Genomic DNA, 19,002 nt, shown 5'->3' with positions numbered 1-19,002 from the left:
AGAGAAAATTGAATTTAAAATATCAGGAAATATTTACTGACAAAGCAGCAGTGAACTCTGGCCCAGAACACCAAGGCGAGACTGTGGAATTAGGAGGTAGAGAGACCTCCCAAGAGAGACTACCGTGGTATTCCATCTCAATAGAATATGGCAGTTTGGTGACGCTATAATTAGCTAATAAGTAGCTATACCTTATAGCTATACCTTAGCTATAATTACCTAATAAGTAGATGCTTTGGTGATAGATGAACTTAATAGCTTCTTTGTACGGCTAAGATAGGAAACTGTTACTGTAATCCCTAAAGAAATCCTTAAGAAGGCACTCATTAGTACAGGCCCACCCAGAGAAATTAAATGGTAGAGATGTGTTTAGTGGCATTAATTTAGGTAAATTCATCAATATACATTTGGGGATAAAAGGAAATAGAGTTAACCTGCCTAGTGAATGTCTGCTCTGTACTGAGCTTGAGATTAGGGAGAGAGAGCTGTGTCCCTCTGTTGATGTCAGTTCTTCTCTCTCATAAGGTTATCACTGGACCATGGCAAGCATGATTCTAGTGTTCAGAAATATTTTTGGTATAATGCATCCCCAAATGAAAGGCACCTTCCCCATTCGATGCTTATTCACAGTAGCGTGAGCTACTCAAATACTAGAGGAGAAGAGAGTGTTGGAATTCCCAAGGGCTTGGCTTTCTGAGATGATTTTGATTCTTGCCGTGTGTCAGCACAAAAGAGCTTCATACTCTAACCCCTTACGTGATTGTGCAATAAGAGATTAAGGTGGAACTATGATTGAAGCCAGCAGGAAACTAAAAATACAAAATTGTATTTAGAAGGTTTTAGTATAGGGGCCCCTGGGGGCTCAGTCACTTAAGCGTCTGACTGGCTCAGGTCATGATCTCACAGTTCGTGAGTCTGAGCCCCACATTGGGCTCTGGGCTGACAGCTCAGAGCCCGGAGCCTGCTTCAGCTCCTGTGTCTCCCTCTCTCTCTGCCCCTCTCCCTGTTCACACTCTGTCTCTCTCTCTTTCTCTCTCAAAAATAAACTAACATCAAAAAAAAGTTTTAGTATAGACAGATGGCATTGTGTTTTCCAGAGGAAGTTAGATTTGCTTACATATGTTAATATTTGAAGTGGACTGAATTAGTTAGTTTTCTTCAATTTAACCCTTTGTGCCAAGAAAAATAGACATCACATCATCTGGATCCAATGAACTCTTTATTTTTTAATATTAAATCAATTTATAAGTAATTTACAGAAGTAGAATAAAGTGATAGTGAAAAACTTTATTAGAAAAATTAAAAAAAATTTTTATGTTTGTTAATTTTTGAGAGAGACAGAGTATGAGCAGGGGAGGGACAGAGAGGGTGGGGATACACAGAATCTGAAGCAGGCCCCAGGCTCCTTGCTGTCAGCACAGAGCCTGACACGGTACTTGGCTCGGACCCACGAACTGTGAGATCGTGACTTGAGCTTAACTGACTGAGCCACCCAGGCACCCCATTTAGAAGTTTTAATAATAATAATATATTTATAGCAAATCCATATTTACCACATGTTTGTGGTTTTGAAAATATATACTCAAAATAGGCAGTGTTCTTTGAGTGTAGTTGAGTGCTTATTAACTTTTTTTTTTTTAATGTTTTATTTATTTCTAGGAGAGAGAGAGAGCGACAGTGTGAGCAGGGGAGGGTCAGAGAGAGAGGGAGACACAGACTCTGAAACAGGCTCCAGGCTCTGAGCTGGCAGTCAGCACAGAGTCCGACGCGGGGCTCAAACCCACAAACCGTGAGATCATGACCTAAGCGAAAGTCGGACACTTAACGGACTAAGCCACCCAGGCACCCCGAATGCTTATTAACTCTTATTGAATGAACTGAAATGCATCTTATTTAGTAAATACTGGTTCCAGATTTCAGTTACATCTCTAATAGAGTTTAGCTGATCATGACTTCTGGTTCTTCCTGTGAAGACTTGTGTCATTAAAACCAAATTAAAAAAATTTTTTTTTATTTTAGAGCAAGAACCCAAGGGGGGGAGAGGGGCAAAAGGAGAGAGAGAGAGAGAGAGAGAGAGAGAGAGAGCACATCTCAAGCAGGCTCCATGCTCTCTGCAAAGCCCAGCATGGGGCTCTCAATTCCACGACCCTGGGATCATGACTTGAGCCAAAATCAAGAGCCGGATGCTCAACGGAGCCACCCATGTGCCACAAAAACCAATATTTTTGAAAACTTGTGATGGCTCGTGATTTTTTTGAAGAGACGATAACTATCACCTTTTCTCCGTAATTACAAAGCCAATTTATAAATACCACTTAGATTTATAAATACCAATTAGAATGATCAGTCCACTGAATTTTTTCATTTTTATGTCATCTTTTTCTTCCTCTTCACCTTTGTATACACACCTACCTGCAGCTTTTGTCCATGTGTGAACTATATCAAGTAAACTTTGGTGTGCAAAGAGCATATATAATGAAAGAATACTGTCACATAACCATTTAGCCAAGTGGGATGGCTCATGTCCTTGTCAGATAAAATGCTGTGAGATAAAATCTTTTCCTATTGAATGAATAACTTGATGAGAACACCGTGTTTCTTTTTTGTTCTTAGAAATATATTGTTTACTCATCAGTTCTGGAGTTTGAGAAAATTGTTCTAGGATATTGTTATTGGAAGACTTGGTTGGGATTTTGCCTCTGCAACATGTTGGGCGCAACCGTTAGACTCTGGAGAGCTATTTTCTGTCTCTTCATGTTTATCTTCTTGTGTCGTCGTCGAAGTTGTGAAATGTTTTTTCCTCTGTCAACTTTCTTCTCTTTGTTGAAATGAAAATTCTGAATTTGCAGCTATGTTCAATGAAAGCAAAAAGCAACAAAATAAAAAAGACACTACAAAGTTGGTGTCTCTGGCTTTTTCTTTTTTAAAGGATGATGTAATGCTTTGGACATTGCAATCAGAAAACTGGTTATTTCACTGTGGCGTTATTCTAGGTGGTTCTGCCAGTCTTCTCTTTTCCTATTACGTAAGGCTTTTTTAACCTAGTTGAGAATAATTGATGAATAAATCCTAATTTTTAGGATGATAAAAAACCAAGATGTTTCAAGTACAGAAAAAAACAAGCTCATTACAATTTCATGAATATTCTTAGATTTTTAAAGGGCCCAATATTCCCATATGGTAATGACAAGATAGAATGAGATTTAGTTATAGGTTTTATTTGTAAGTAATCAGTGTCCCCAGCATAGCTCGGACCTATAGCCTCACGATCGAGAGTTGCACACTCCACCAACAGAGCTGGCCAGGTGCCCCAAGTTTTGTTTGATTTAAAAAATAAATGGGGTTCCTGGGTGACTCAGTGATCTCATGGTTTGTAAGATCAAGCCCCACATTGGGCTCTGTGCTGACAGTGCGGAGCCTGCTTGGGATTCTCTCTCCCCCTCCACCCCTCCCCAACGCTTGCTCGCGCGGGCTCGCTCCCTCTCTCTCTCTCTCTCTCTCTCTCAAAATAAATAGATAAATAAGCTTAAAAAAATAAGTAATTTTTCTTCTTTGTTGGAGGACATCTAAGAAAGAATAAAAGTCATAAATATCTGTCCTTACGTATAGTTAGGACTGCTCAACAAAGAAACTCACCGAGTAAAGTTGGTTACAGTAGACCTTGATGGTGTAACAGGAGTTGATGAGGATGGAATAATTTAAGGATATAAGAATGTCATGGATTTCAAGGGCAGAAGTCAACAGCCAGACTTTAGAAAGGGGCTACAAACAGAACTACAGACCACCAGGGGTTTGTCTCTGATTTTTACTCCATGTCCTTCCTTTCAGACCAGCTCCCTTGTTCCATATTCTAAAACATGGCCACTGACATGATATGTTATAGATCAGCTGCATGAAGAGAACCTGTCCTTCATGTACTTTGTCCATCTTTGTGACTCCATATGCCCAGGAAGACGTGGGCAGAAACACGACTAAATATTGGCCACATTGGAAGTTTTCAAGTTCTAGTTATTAACCAGAGTTCAACAAATAGCCTGAGTTATTTTTATCTGAAAAAGCCCAGAGTGGACTGGTATGACTAGGTTTTGACCAGTATATTGTGTTGCTTTAATTACATATGGTGTTTTCATATTAAAAGATTACAGAAAGTTATACAAAAACAGTCAATAAAATAGAAGGTAATTTGTTGTGTGCCTTGGGGCCTCTGTCTTATTTAAATTTCTTCAAGGTAACCAAGATTATATTAGATTTCTAAAGACAGACTCTCAAACTAGGATTTATACGTGTGGTAATTTTTCCATTGATTTATTACTCCTTTGATATTCTCTGGGAAGTCATCTAATCTCCCTGGATCATAATTTTCACATCTGTTGATGTAAGAAATTCCTAGACTCTAAGAAAACAGGTGACCTTCTTCTCAAAGTGAAAAAGGCTTCACCTTCTACCACGAGCTTTTTTTCCCCCACCACATCATTTACCTTTTTCTTTGTTACCATTATTAAACTGAGTTCGTAAGTATATTAGTAGAATTCTTAGAATGTTATCTGTGATAATTTGTAAATTCTTTTGCAAAAAGTGCTTATTCATTATGCACTCCATTCAATAAGCTCCATTATGTGCTTATTCATTCAAATTCAAGGAATGTTAATAAAGGTAATTTAATATTTGAGTACGTAAAATGTGATTTTTTAAACATTTTCCAAAATCCTAAAAGACTATGATGTCTGGATTCATTGAATTAGAATATTTCATGCACTTCTATTTTTTTTTTTTTTAAAGTTTATTTATTTTGAGAGAGGCAGAAACAGTGTAAGCAGGGGAGGGGCACAGAGAGCGAGAAAGAGAATCTTAAGCAGGCTCTGCACTGTCAGCACAGGGCCTGATGTGGGGCTAGAACTCACTACCTGTGAGATCATGACCTGAGCTGAAACCAAGAGCCAGATGCCTAACTGACTGACCCACCCAGGTGTCCTGACTTCTAACTAGTTTTTGAACTGAGTTCCAGTATGGTTTTTGAAATGGAGTTTTCAGGAGTGCCTTAGGAGCCTGGGGGACATGCAGACCAGTAATACGGTGTTTTGGCCTCCTCTCTGTACTTCAGCACCAAGTCTTTTTATTTTTTTTTAATTTTTTAAATGTTTTATTGATTTCTGAGAGAGAGAGAGACCGCATGAACAGGGGAGGGTCAGAGAGAGAGGGAGATACAGAATCTGAAACAGGCTCCAGGCTCTGAGCTAGCTGTCAGCACAGAGCCCAACGCAGGGCTCAAACCCACGAACCGTGAGATCATGACCTGAGCCAAAGTCTGACACTTAACTGACTGAGCCACCCAGGCGCCCCAGCACCAAGTCTTTTTTGAAAAGATTTCTTTTCAAAAGTTCTATTTGGAGAGAAAACAGAAGTCAAAATAGGTAATTCGGTTTATTCATTAACCAGACAAACATTGTGTACTATATGCTAGACCCTGGGTATGCAGAGATGGGAGAAACATTTCTTTTTTTGCTTTGGCTCCAAATTTTGTATAATCTCTGTAAACATGGCTATTGCACTTGTAGCTTTAATTGAAAGTGTATTTTAAAAGCCAGAATTCTGGGGACACCTGGGTGCTCAGTCTGGTATGTGGCCGGCTCTAGGTTTTGGCTCAGGTCAGGATCTCACAGTTTCTGAGTTTGAGCCCTGTGTCAGTGCAGAGAGCCTGCTTGGGATTCTCGCGCTCATTCTCTCTCTCTTTCTCTCTCTCTCTCTCTCTCTCTCTCTCTCTCTCTCTCTCTCTCTCCCCCCCCCCTTTTTCTCTCTGCCCCTCCCCTGCTCATGCTTATTTGTGTTCTTTCTTTCTTTCAAAATAAATAAACTTAAAAAAAAATAAAGGCCAGAATTTTGTCTGAGAACTTTTATATCTTGTTCTGTATGAAGCCACATATTTTTAATGATGCCATGCACATCACTGTTCTAACATGTTTTACTTTAGTCTTTCTGTTAAAAATACTTTTGTCTTTGTTTCTAGAATGAGAGACTTAAAAAACTTTGTACTGATCTAGAAGAGAAACTTGAAGCATCAGAACTCCAAATAAAGCAGCAATCTACAAATTATCGATATCAGCTACAACAGAAAGAGGTAAAATTTATTGCAATTACTTCATATTTATTTCACTGTACTGTATTTAGGAAGGTTTTTGAGAGTTATAAATTAAGCTATATGCAGATCGAAAAACATTGAAAGGGTGATGAAGTTAATAATCCCTAACTCCATTTGATACCACAAATTTAACAAGAACTCTAAGCTTTTCTGTTAAGTTTATGTTTTATAAGCTAACCTTTAATTTCTACTTTCCCTAAGAGGAAAACTCTTTCAATAAAAGGTCTTTAGACATCTGTTGCTTATAATTTCTGATTTTATGAAACCTAATTTCTCATCTACTTACTTTAAATTGTCAATCAGTATGATCATTGCTAATGACATTTTTTTAAATGATTTTGACTCCCAGTGTTAATATATATTGAATTGGCATTTCGTTGATTTTCCATGGAAAAATAGAGTATTAAGTACACTAAGTTGACTTACATTGTTCTATCAATATTTTTTCCCTTTAGTTTGTTAGGAATGTTTATTTTGGAAATGGCTTATCTTTTCTTTGCAGTGCTGGTAATATTCTGTAATTTAACCAGTGTTATCATGAATCCTTAAAATATAGATTATGCCTCCAATTTCATTCTGTTGAATTTTCTTTGGTGTTTAGTACGTAAATGGAATTTAGTAAATTTAGTATTGGATCAGACTATTTCTTATATTCTTATCCAGATCATTTGGGTGCTCTTCAGTTTGTTGAGTAAATGTTCATTTCTACCATAACTTCATTTATGAATTTTTAAAATTTAGATACATTGTTTTTCAGTTCTTTTAGGGACATACTAAGATGAAAAGTAAAAGTAAACCACATTAAAGATAAACATTTAAAGAAGTGCTTAAATTTCCAGTATGTTGGGAATTGATGTCATAGAATACAATAATAATAAAATTACTATAAAAATAAAATGAATATAAGAAGGCAAAGTTACAGGTTCGAATTAGAGCTAAATCCCCACTTATTAAAAAGATTTAACAGATTATAAAATCACTCTGTCAGATTGCTTTAAAAGACTTTAAGCCATAGTCTTGCAGTTTCTCTACTTGTTATGGACTCTGGTAGTAAACGTTCAGGTTTGGAGTCCTCAGACCACACCTGGAGCAGCACTGACTCCTGGATATTACAGTAGAGCTGTTCCCATCCAGGTCTTCACAGCTGAATCGTCCATGAAAAAATAGACACATTCATGTCCTCCACGGGATTCTGATTTTAGCATACTGGGAAGGGACCCTGGCATTGGTATTTTTCAGAAACTTTATAGGTGATTCTGATGCTCACATCATAATTGAAAACACTGCTGTGGAAAATTCAGCATTTTATTTTCTATTTAACTGTTGATATTAAAGGGTAGATTAGGCATTTAAGTTGAGAAATGCCTCTTTGTTATTAGAGCTAGAATTTTTTTTAACCCTACAACTTGATATAAGTGTTTTATAATCAGAACTTGGCTTTGTGTTAAAGTTATGCTTGAAAAAAATTATGAATTTCTGTACTTTTTTACTAGATGAAAGATAATATATGAATATACTTAAGATCTGCTATTTTCTATCCTCATCATGATGTTCATAATCCAAAGATATGATTCATCTCATAACATGCATGGGAAAATAAATGAAATGTGTGCACTGCTGTAAATTTCTATTAGACAAGGGGCTCTGATAGGAGAACCATGTTAATATTATGACATCATTGTGTTTGGTTTTTGTTTGTCTGATTACTTGGCTCTACATGTATAGAAATATTGGTGGCTGACTCCCAGTATCAAATTCTCCTCTGTTGTCTTCTGGAGTAGCTATCTTACAGAAAGCTTATCTCAATTCTCCCTAGCTTACTCACTTTTACATTTTGAATAATCTCTTATCTGAAATGGATGTGTCATTATGGTAATTCCCATATTAATAATTTCTTTTGGACAGTGAGGTGGTATTGCCATCCCTCAGTCAAAACTCTTCTACAGCTTTCAGAATTTTTATACTATTCTTTCCCTGAGTAAAGTCAAATTTTCACTGGCCCCTTTTTGCCAAGGTTAAAGCCAAGGCCTCTTTCAATGTTTGATTTTTTTCTAAGACTCATGGGCTAATAACCATAGGCTCACTGTGCTGTCTAAGAAGATTAGATTAAGCATTCTTCCAGCTGCTGTATAGACCGGTAGAAAGTTACCAGTGATTCGTGGTGCATTTTAAGCCTAGATTCAGCCATAATCAGTTATATAAGACTATTCCAACAGATGCTCTAAGGAAACTTCTGATACATAGGCTGATGTAGCTTTCATTTTCTCTTCACTTAACGTTTGATAATACAGATAGAACCCTCAGAAATTGCCTGTACTATCTGATACATAGAGGATAGTAAACCCATGTTTAACTGAGAACTTCATTGCTTTAATTAACATATGAGTGAGATTCTGATCTTTGTACTGTTTTAAACATTATCTCCGCTTTAACTGATGATCATGTTTGGTTTTTAAGTAAAAACGTGTGGTTGGGATATTATAAAATACTAAGATTCAGCTGATAGAGTTACCATCATTGGATACAAAAAGATCAGTGTGGCTGTTTTAAAGTACATTCTCTAAAATGCAGATTATAAATGTCTAGGTAGAAATCAGTCATCTTAAAGCAAGACAGATCGCACTGCAGGACCAAGTGCTGAAGCTTCAGTCGGCTGCCCAGGCAGTGCACCCCGGGGCTGGCGGGCCCCCGGCAGCTCCTGCATTTGCTTATGGCCTTACTCATCATGCTGCCTCTTTCCACGACGATGACATGGACTTTGGTGACATAATTTCATCACAACAAGAGATAAACAGGTTGTCAAATGAAGTTTCAAGACTGGAGTCTGAAGTTGGCCATTGGAGGCATATTGCCCAGGTAGGTAAAACTGTCATGAGGTTTTGAAAATTCTTAGTAAAAAATAGTGGTTCTAAATGTATAGCTTTTGGTATCAGAAAGAACCTTGGACTAGGAAGTTGAAAACCTGTATTCTAATTCTGCCAGTGATTTTCATCAGGTCATCTTTATTTCTCGCCTTAGTTTTTTCTTCCTTCTATAAAATATTTGGAAGAAATTTTCAAAAAAAATTAGAGCCACAGAATCATGTTTTAGAATAAAATAAAGGTACATCTGGGTGGCTCAGTTGGTTGAGCGTTTGGCTCTTGATTTCGGCTCAGGTCATGATCCCAGGGTAATAGGATCGAGCTCTGCATTCGGCTCCTCACTGAGTGTAGAGCCTGCTTAGGAGTTTTCTTGTTCTCTCTTTCTCCCCCTTCCCTCCCTCTCCTTCCCCTGTTCTCTCTGTCCCTCTCTCTCCCCCTCTACTTCTCTCCCTGCTTGCATGCATTCTCTTCATAATTAAAAAAACTTTTTTTATTTTTATTTTTTTTATATTTTTTTATTTATTTCTAGGAGAGAGAGAGAGAGACAGCGTGAGCAGGGGAGGGCCAGAGAGAGAGGGAGTCACAGACTGAAACAGGCTCCAGGCTNTTTTTTATTTATTTCTAGGAGAGAGAGAGAGAGACAGCGTGAGCAGGGGAGGGCCAGAGAGAGAGGGAGTCACAGACTGAAACAGGCTCCAGGCTCTGAGCTGGCAGTCAGCACAGAGCCCGACACGGGGCTCAAACCCACGAACCGTGAGATCATGACCTAAGCGAAAGTCGGATGCTTAACCAACTAAGCCACCCAGGCTCCCCTAAAAAAAAACTTTTTTTAAATAAAAAGTTATAAGTCCAGGACTTAAGGAGCGATAAAAAATGGAGTTTCTGTGGTTGAATGAGCATCTTTCCCCCTGGAGGCCCTGAGGTGGCTTCTTGCCAGGGCTCCAAGATACCAGATTGAAACTATGTGCATAGATGTTCTCTGAGGTTCCTTTTATCATTAGTTATGTGTAAAATGAAAATTTGATCACGGGTATTCTAAAATACATTAAACAAACTATTTTGTGTTGTTTTTTTGTGGGTTAGATATTAAATCCTTGCTATTTGGGCAGTAAACTTTTAAGGAACAGTTTTCATATTATGTATCAGATTTTATATACTTGTGATGTTGTCAGTAGACTCGATACCCAAAGCAAACTGGAACATTGCACATTTGGATATAATTTCATCAATGTAGAGAAAAAGTATAGAAGTAAAGAAATTGTTTTCTTTTAACCTAGTTACGTAAAGGAGAAACCCTACCAATTATTATTTTGCTTCTCAAGTTGCTAGACATTTCCAGTACCCAAAATAAGTCTTAGGATGATCAGTTTGTCCATCTTATCTTTAAAAATGTAGCAGCTCTTAAACTATAATACTGTAGATTCTCCGTCCTACCTTCAGAGACTAGGATTTTGTAGCTTATTTTAGGGCCTTCGAAATTGCATTCAAACCGTAAATACCCTAGGTGTTTCTGATACACATTTTAAGAAACATAAGATTTCATAGGGAAGAGCTGTATTTTGAGTGTGTGTATTTAAGCATATCTTGAATGTTTACTATATCACTGACCTATGACCTATAGTAGGACATAAACGGGGAAAAGGCATAATTGGGATCTTTCACAGGACTTAATTTTTTAGCAAGGCTTAGTACAACTTGTGTTGTATTTTACAAGATGTTTCTCTATATACTATCCTAATATATATTAATCTTTTTTTTTTTAATTTTTTTTTTTTAAATCTTTTTTATTTATTTTTTAGGAGAGAGAGAGAGACAGCGTGAGCAGGGGAGGGTCAGAGAGAGAGGAAGTCACAGGCTGAAACAGGCTCCAGGCTCTGAGCTGGCAGTCAGCACAGAGCCCGACGCGGGGCTCGAACCCACGAACCGCGAGATCATGACCTAAGCGAAAGTCGGACGCTTAACCGACTAAGCCACCCAGGCGCCCCTAATATATATTAATCTTAATAACTATGTGAGATGTTTATTATCTCTGTTTTATAGGTAAGCAAAGTGAAAGTTTAATACAGTTATTGTCACAGTGAGTAAGTTGTGACTCAGCCAGACATCTTTTGACTCTGATCGTGGAGTTTCTAGTGTATGATGTTCCTTTTTTTCTCCAGAGAGCAGGTTTTTGTTCCCTAACCCGCTGTACCGGAAATGTTAAGAAAGATAAAGGAACAACATTCAGCTTTGAATGAGAAGAGAAAAATCCAAAAGTTTGTTTAGTTGTTAAACTAAAGGTTATTCTATTATTGGGGTAGAGATTGGGGTAAAATTATTTTAGGGGTGCCTGGGTGGCTCAGTTGGTTAAGCGTCCAACTTCAGCTCAGGTCATAATCTCACAATTTGTGGGTTCGAGCCCCGCGTCAGGCTTTGTGCTGACAGCTAGCTCCATGCTTGGAGCATGTTTTCGATTCTGTGTCTCCCTCTCTCTGATCCTCCCCTGCTCATGCTGTCTCTCTCTCAGAAATAAATAAAACATTAAAAAAAAACTACACACAAAACCTGTAAAAAAAAAAAACATTTTAGAAAGATTTTTGCTGGCTTATGATTAGAATTAATGTTGGGTAACTTTCCATTCTGAAAAATTTTCTTTTAGGAAGCTGATTATCATCAGATTTACATTTTGTTAAGCTAAGTAAAATATTCTCTAGTGTTTTCCTTCTTAATTATTTTGTAAAAGTGTCTCCCTAATTAGTTAACAGGCTCTTGAAAATTATCTTTTATTTGTTGGGTACTACAGTTGGGCTGCGTTCTTCAAAAGGGCTTGGCCTTCTTTAATCAGAATTTGTCTGGGAAATGCTCCCTTTTTTAAAAAATGTTTAATGAAATTAATTTGTGACTTTCTCTCGTATAAGAAAATCAATATATTTTCTAATTCTGTTTTTCTGATCTAGACTTCTAAACCACAAGGGTCAAATAGCTCTGATCAAAGTGAAATCTGCAAACTGCAAAGTATCATTAAGGTAAGACAGGTTGTTGGAACAATAGCTATTATACATCTGAAATTTGCTAATTAGAAGTACAAGTCTAAATTAATAAGAAGGCTCAGTTATAGAACTAATTATATAGAGTATGATTATTTCTTTTTGCCATTTTGTATCTTCATTCTTTATGACAGTAAGGTATATAAAAATGTGTCTCCAAAATTGTTTGTTTTTGAACACTTATTTTTTTAATAAATGTTCTGTATTTGTTTTATCTTGTAAAATGGTCTTTATTAAAACTATTTCAAAGTTGCTAAAGTTTTCAGGGTTTAGGGTTAAAGGATATTGACAAAATAAAATGCTAATACTATTCACTGTAAATATTTTTTCTTAATGGTGGTATTTTGCTAGTTTGCGTCAATTATTTCATTCAAGAAAAATCTTAATTATATAAAATTATCATATGGCACTGAATTGTTCTTAGTGTATAAATTATTGTCAGATACAGAATTTTTAGTTTTTGGTTTTATTATTATGATAAAACTAACACGGGTGGGTTCGCAAGTCAGACTTGTGTTTGAATTCTGCCTCTACTATTTACCAGCTCTTCTACTTAGGGCAAGTTACTTACTCTTCCCAAGCTTCTGTTTTATCGTTAGTAGATTTCATGACACTTTCTCCGTAGGATTGTGTGAAGGTTTGAATGTAAAGCTCCTTGCCCAGTGCTGGCACTTAAGTAAGTCACAGGATTAAAGAATAACCTTACTTGTCTTCTCAGGAAGTAGAAGCTAACTACTTATAGGTTACGATTCTTGGGTTACAAGCAACAGAAGCCATTTCTGGCAAATTAAGGCAAAAGAGGATTTACTGGAAGGACTCAGGTTAGTCTGCCCACAGGATTGAAAGAAGAATTGAGCGTTTTTGCCTTAGGAAGGACAGGATTGGGAATAGCATTGGGGATCTAGATAGTGGGACACGGTGGACTGACTTTTCTGGGTGCAGCTATCACAGTGCTTCTGGGCCAACTAATTTCCCTCTTTGAAGGATCCAGCTCAAGATCCAGATTCCAGGAGAGAGACTGGTGGCCTCAACTTGGGTGGCGGCGCACCTTGGTTGACAGTTCGGGAGTCCCATCAGGACTGGTGGGGGGAAGGGCTGAGCAGGGGACGGGAATGATAGGACGCCAGCTACAGACTGGACAGAGGGCGACACTGGCATGGGTGGGATATGTCAGGAGCGAGAGAAGCTCATGGTCTCAGATACGAAGAAAAAATATATTTTCGCCCAACTCCTGTTTCAGTTTTTTCTTGCTGAGGTTCTCTCATTAAAATAGAAAAACTGTTCCTAAGACCCACTAAAGGAAAGAGTAGAGTCAGAATTGTCCAGATTTGGAGCCTGTGTTTAAACTCTTTTCGGCCATAGCATGTTCCAGAGAACTATTCTTAATACAGATTTTTGCCAAACAATGCAGTAGCTTAGGTGTATCGTCGATGATAAATGGGGTTATCATCTTGTTTTTATTTTTTAAGGAACTTAAACAGAACCGAAGTCAGGAAATCGATGATCATCAACATGAGATGTCAGTGTTACAGAATGCACATCAACAGAAATTGACAGAAATAAGTCGTCGGCATCGAGAAGAGTTAAGCGACTATGAAGAACGAATTGAAGAACTGGAAAAGCTGTTACAACAAGGTTGTAAGTTGTTATTAACTTAATGTATTAGATGATATAATTAAAACACCAACATAGTAATGTAAGACCAAGACGGTGATGTTAAACATGGACTAAGTTCTAAAGAATGAGTGAATGACTAGTTCTGTTCATCTGCCAGAAATTTGCAGTGGCATCACTATTGTCAAAGTTTTACGGAAATCGGGGCACCTTGGGGCACCTCCGTGGCTCAGTTAAGTTTCCCACTTCAGCTTAGTGCAGTTCATGGGTTCAAGCCCCACGTCGGGCTCTGTGCTGACAGCTCAGAGCCTGGAGCCTGCTTCGCATTTTGTGTGTCTGTCTGTCTGTCTCTCTCTCTCTGCCCCTCCCCTGTTCATGCTCTCTCTCTCTCAAAAATAAATAAATATTAAAGACAGAGAATCTCAAGCAGCCTCCACACTATCAGCAAATAGTGCAGCGTGGGGCTTGATCCCATAAACTGTGAGATCATGACCTGAGCTGGTATCAAGTTGGATGCTCAACCGACTGAGCCACACACGTGCCCCTGTTGTAAGGTTTTAAAAGACTTTGTTTTTATAACAAAATTGAGAAAGAAGTACAGAGATTTCCCACATACCCCTGCCTCCAATCATATGTATAGCCACCCCTACTGTCACCATCGCTCATCAAAGGGCACATTTTGTACCTAAGATGAACCTACATTGACACATCACGATCCCTCAAAATGCATCGTTTACCTTAGGGTTGACTGTTGGTGTTGTACATTCTATGGGTTTGGACAAGCCTATGACACATACTCAGCATACGATCATACAGAGTAGTTCCATTGCTCTAAAATCCTTTATAATCTGCCTACTCAGCCCCCACCTCCACTCCCCACCAGTCTTTTTATTGTCTATAGTTTTGCCTTTTCTAGAACGTCACATAGTTGGTTGGAATCATACAGTATGTAGCCTTTTCACATTGATTTCTTTCACTTCGTAATGTGCATTTAAAGTTCCTCCATGTTTTTTCATGGCTTGATCTCTCAGTTCCTTTTAGTGCTGAATAATATTCCATTGCCTGGGGTACCACAGTTTATCCATTCACCCCCTGAGGGACCTCTTTGCTTCTAGGTTTTTGCAGTAGGTATAAAGCTGCTATAAACACTACTGTTCAGGTTTTCATGGGGGTAAGAGTTTTCAATTCCTTTGGGTAAATGCCAGGGAGTGCAGTTGCTAACCATATGGTAAGGGTATGTTTCATTTTGTTAGAAACTGCCAAACTGTCTTCCAAATTGGCCCTACTACTTTGCATTCCCACCAGGAGTGAATGAGCGCTTTTGTTCCACACCCTCACCAGCATCTGGTGGTATCTCTGTTCGGAACTTTGGCCATTCGGTGGGAGTGTAATGGTATCCCATTGGTGTCTTTACTTTTAAAGATTTTCAGGTTCTCAAGTTTGTTCAATCTCAGAGTTGTGTATATATAGCAAGCTCTTTATCTCTTGGTAGTTGACATTTGCTGTACTTGATTTTCTGTTCATGTTCTAGGTGGCTCAGGAATTGCACCAACTGATCACTTGAAAATCCATGAGATGCAAAAAACTATTCAGGATCTACAAACTGAAAAAGTAGCATCTACCAAAAAAATTGAAGAACTTCAGGACGAAATAAAAGACATAAATAAAAAATTATCTTCTGCAGAAAATGACAGAGATGTTTCGAGGAAGGAACAAGAACGCCTGCATGTTGAAAACAGACAAATAACAGAGGAGTGTGAAAACTTGAGACGAGAATGTAGTAAATTGCAGCCTGATGCTGTGAGGCAGGGCGACGCTGTGACGGGAGGAGAAGGAATCCTGGCGCAGAGCGCATCGGTGGAAGAGGAGGTGCTCAAACTGCAGCGGGCGCTGGCTGGTACAGAATGTTTGGAGCTTATTTATGATGGGTGTTTTATTATGTACCAGCTGTGTTTAGACACGCGCTGAGAACTTTATGGGAATGGAGGATTCGTGGAAACGACTGTGTAGAATTTGAATAGAATTGTTTGGTTTTGCTTCAGTGCCATAATTCATGGATAACAAATAGGAATTTTCTACTAAAAAGTCTTCAGTCCCTGCCTCATCCTTAAGTATGTACATGGCACTCATTGCTTTAGGAGGCAGTGTATTTGGGAAATTTTTAGGTAGCTGTTTATTGGGAGGAGGTGTGGGTGTGTTTCTGTTAATCTGTGTAGAACCAGATAATTTCCGGAACTCATTAGGGTCCAGACCCTCCAGATAGGGAATGCAGCCTACCTTTTTAAAATTCTGTGTTACCTTTTGAAATGATGTCCTGTATCTAAGCAGACTCAAGAGTGATAGCCATAGGTCTTTTACCATTTTCCATGCTGAAGCTGGTACTTTGTTACCATTCCTGTGTTCTGTGTTAGAAAAAATAAGTTATTGGATGAAATAGGCCAGACACCAGTATTCATTCATGCCAGGAACACGTAATAGGAGCTCTTTCAGCTGCAAAGATGTGTTTTATCTTGCATTTTTGTCTTCTCACAGTATAAACTCTCACTTATGAATGGATTCATTCTTGCTCTGGAGGGTGTTACTGCTGTGTGCTGTGCTCCCCCATCCCCACCTCCAGTCTTCTCCATTACCTGCCTGCTTGTTCATCCTGAGTGCCTGCCCTGGATGGCCATCTCTGTACATTCATATTAAAGTTAGGTTCAGGGTCACCGTGTCTTCCTCCTCCCCCTCCTCTTCCTCTCCCTGCCTTGGTGATGGGTGGCATTTACCAGTCCGCCAACACGGAGAATTTGAAGTCGTCACCTAGCATATCCTAAAGGTTCTGTTTCCTTAGCGTCTCTGGCTTGGTACTGTTTCAGGATCGTACCCTAGAGGCGTTCTAGGGTCTCTCACAAGTGCCTCCATTCTGGGAGCTGCCAGGAAGGCAAAGAGAAGGCTGTTCACGAGGGAGCTAGACTTCTTTCTCGTTTGACGGAGCAGAGCTACTCTCTTCAAAATGAATGTATCTGTTTATTTCACATATCGGGTGACTCAGTTCATTTGCTTTAAAAACAAACCTACTGCCCTAGTCCTTCCTCTTTTTCCCGTTTCCATGCCACTGAATCGCTTCAGCAAATCAGAATTTTTTTTGCCTGATTAACTGTAGCAGTTTCTTCATGGAGCAGAATAGCACAGTGGTTAAGCATGTGATTGCGCTGGAATCCGGCTCCATCACTAATTAGGTGATGTTGGGCATTTTCATCACCATCTCTGTGCTTTGATTTTTCCACCCGTGTGGTTGGGATAATGATAGGATCTTCTTCACAGTTACAGTGGTGGTGATGGGGATTCTCTGAGTTACTGGCTGCCGAGTTCTCTCTAGAACAATGGCTATCCTATATAAGCATTACAGAAGTGTTGGCTGTTGTTATTTCCCAGTCTCCATGATTCCTTCAATCAATTTTCTTTTTCTTTCTGCGGCCAGAATGCTTTTTCAGAAACTCAGAACAGCTTATTCCCCTGGTTTTAGTACTTTGTGGCTCCCTGTGAACTTCAGGATAAAGTCTAAACCTCTTAGTTGGACATAAAATGTCTTTCATGGTCTGGTCCCTGTCCCCCTTTTTAATTTCAGTTCTTCCCAGTCTCCTGACACGCTAAGCATTAGCCATACTGAACTTTCTATATATCTTCTTAAGCCAGTGATGTTCTCTATTAGGTCTGTCGCCTTTGCATTTGCTGCTCTGTGTGGAGTGTCTCTGTTTCTCTCTTTTTAAGTTTATTACAACTCCTTGCAGGTATTGGATCTGCTGGGCAGTACTCTGCTGCTGCTTTCCTGCTTTCCAACTTCCCCCTCCCCGCCCCCCCCCCCCAGCCCCAGTCTGGAGCAGGTGTTCGCCCTTTCTGCTCCAGCAGCACCTTGTGCTCCCTGTATCACACTGACTGCGGTCACATGTTGACTTGTTTGTGTTTCCTCTGAGTTGAAAGCTCCCTGAGAGCAAGCGAGGACTAAAGGGTTTCATCTTGTTGCCTAGCAACTGACCTCACAGTAAATGCTCAAGTATTTTCTGAATGAACATTGAATAAAACTTCAGCGGGTATTCTGTCTTGTGTTCTAGAACCATTTCTATATGTGGATCTATCCATAATACCAGCTTGAATGGTCTTTTTATCTCTTGTCATGTGCAAGTCACTTTTTTTTTTTTAATGTTTATTTTTGACAGAGAGAGAGAAAGAGCGCCACGTGAGCAGGGGAGGAGCAGAGAGTAGGAGACAGAGGATCTGAAGTGGGCTCTGTGCTGACAGCAGAGAGCCTGATACGGGGCCTGAACTCATGAACTGTGAGATCATGATCTGAGCCAAAGTCGGGTTTTTAACTGACCAAGCCACCCAGGCCTCTTGTCATGTCTCAGTTACTTTAAACAATTGAGAATTGGGGTACCTGGGTCACTTAGTTGGCTGAATGTCCAACTCTTGATTTTGGCTCAGGTTATGATCTCATGGTTTGTGGGTTCAAGCCCCACGTCAGGCTCTGTGCCATCATTGTAGAGCCTGCTTGGAATTCTCTCTCTGCCCCTCCCCATTCACTCTTGCTTACTCTCTCTCTCTTAGAATAAATAAGTAAACTTTAAAAAATAAATAAAGAATTGAGAGATTATTGTATTGTTGTTATAAATACATATTCTTGTTTTTAACCATTTCCCCTCAGTCTCAGTCCTTTTACTATTTCCTGTACACAAACTAATCAACACATTTTGAAACATTGTTATTAGTGTTTTTATCAAGGCAGTAATTTATGACTCATCCAGATTATGATTATACTTGCTTCTTATGTTCTGTGAAATTACATTTTAATGGAGCTTCTAAGTGGCATTTATAATACGATTTCTTTAATATAGTCAAATAGAAATGTAAAACAACAAAAATACATTTCAGTAAGAACCATTAGGGCTTGTTGATTATGCTTATAAGTATATTTTATTTTAAATGAGTTTTATTCATGAGTTTATTATAGGAGGTAAGAAATTGAAGTATTTTAATGTCAGATTCTTTGTTCTTTTTACAGATGCTGAAAATGAAATTATGAGATTAAGTATTTTAAATCAGGTAAACTGATACTAAGAGAAAAACCCTTTGGCTTTGATTTATCAAGAAAAAGTATTTTGATGATTGTAGTTGCTTGTTTTGTGTTTTTTACAAATTCACATAAACTTATCCTTGGAACTTGCATCTTAGTAATTTTACATTTGCTGATTAATAATGATATCTTTTTGAGTCATAAATTGTTATGATTCCAGAAGTTACATAACTGAAAAATGCAAGTTTATCACTTACAAGATTAATTTGACAGACATTATATTATGTGTGTAAGTGGACGCAAATTTCCCAC

The 19,002-nt window shown here is 38.6% G+C and overlaps 1 protein-coding gene across 4 annotated transcripts in view; it reads left to right on the top strand.

Moving 5' to 3' along the window:
* The window catches only part of TRIP11 (thyroid hormone receptor interactor 11), a 71,475-nt gene that overhangs the window by 5,142 nt on the left and 47,331 nt on the right, over positions 1–19,002 (top strand). For 2 of the 4 annotated variants that reach the window (XM_039232497.1, XM_039232495.1), the window contains exons 3-8: positions 6,005–6,115; positions 8,723–8,992; positions 11,934–12,002; positions 13,493–13,658; positions 15,169–15,534; positions 18,679–18,719. In XM_039232497.1, coding sequence (XP_039088428.1) covers positions 6,005–6,115; positions 8,723–8,992; positions 11,934–12,002; positions 13,493–13,658; positions 15,169–15,534; positions 18,679–18,719 — 1,023 coding nt within the window. Of the gene's footprint in view, positions 1–6,004; positions 6,116–8,722; positions 8,993–11,933; positions 12,003–13,492; positions 13,662–15,168; positions 15,535–18,678; positions 18,720–19,002 lie in introns of all 4 variants that reach the window. The other 2 variants (XM_039232496.1, XM_039232494.1) reach the window with 1 other exon arrangement.

The sequence above is a fragment of the Hyaena hyaena genome, unplaced genomic scaffold (assembly GCF_003009895.1).
Source record: "Hyaena hyaena isolate Hyena2069 unplaced genomic scaffold, ASM300989v1 scaffold_67, whole genome shotgun sequence".
NCBI lineage: Eukaryota > Metazoa > Chordata > Mammalia > Carnivora > Hyaenidae > Hyaena > Hyaena hyaena.
Note: the sequence above shows the minus strand (reverse complement) of the source record. Positions and strands in the feature narration are given on the sequence as shown.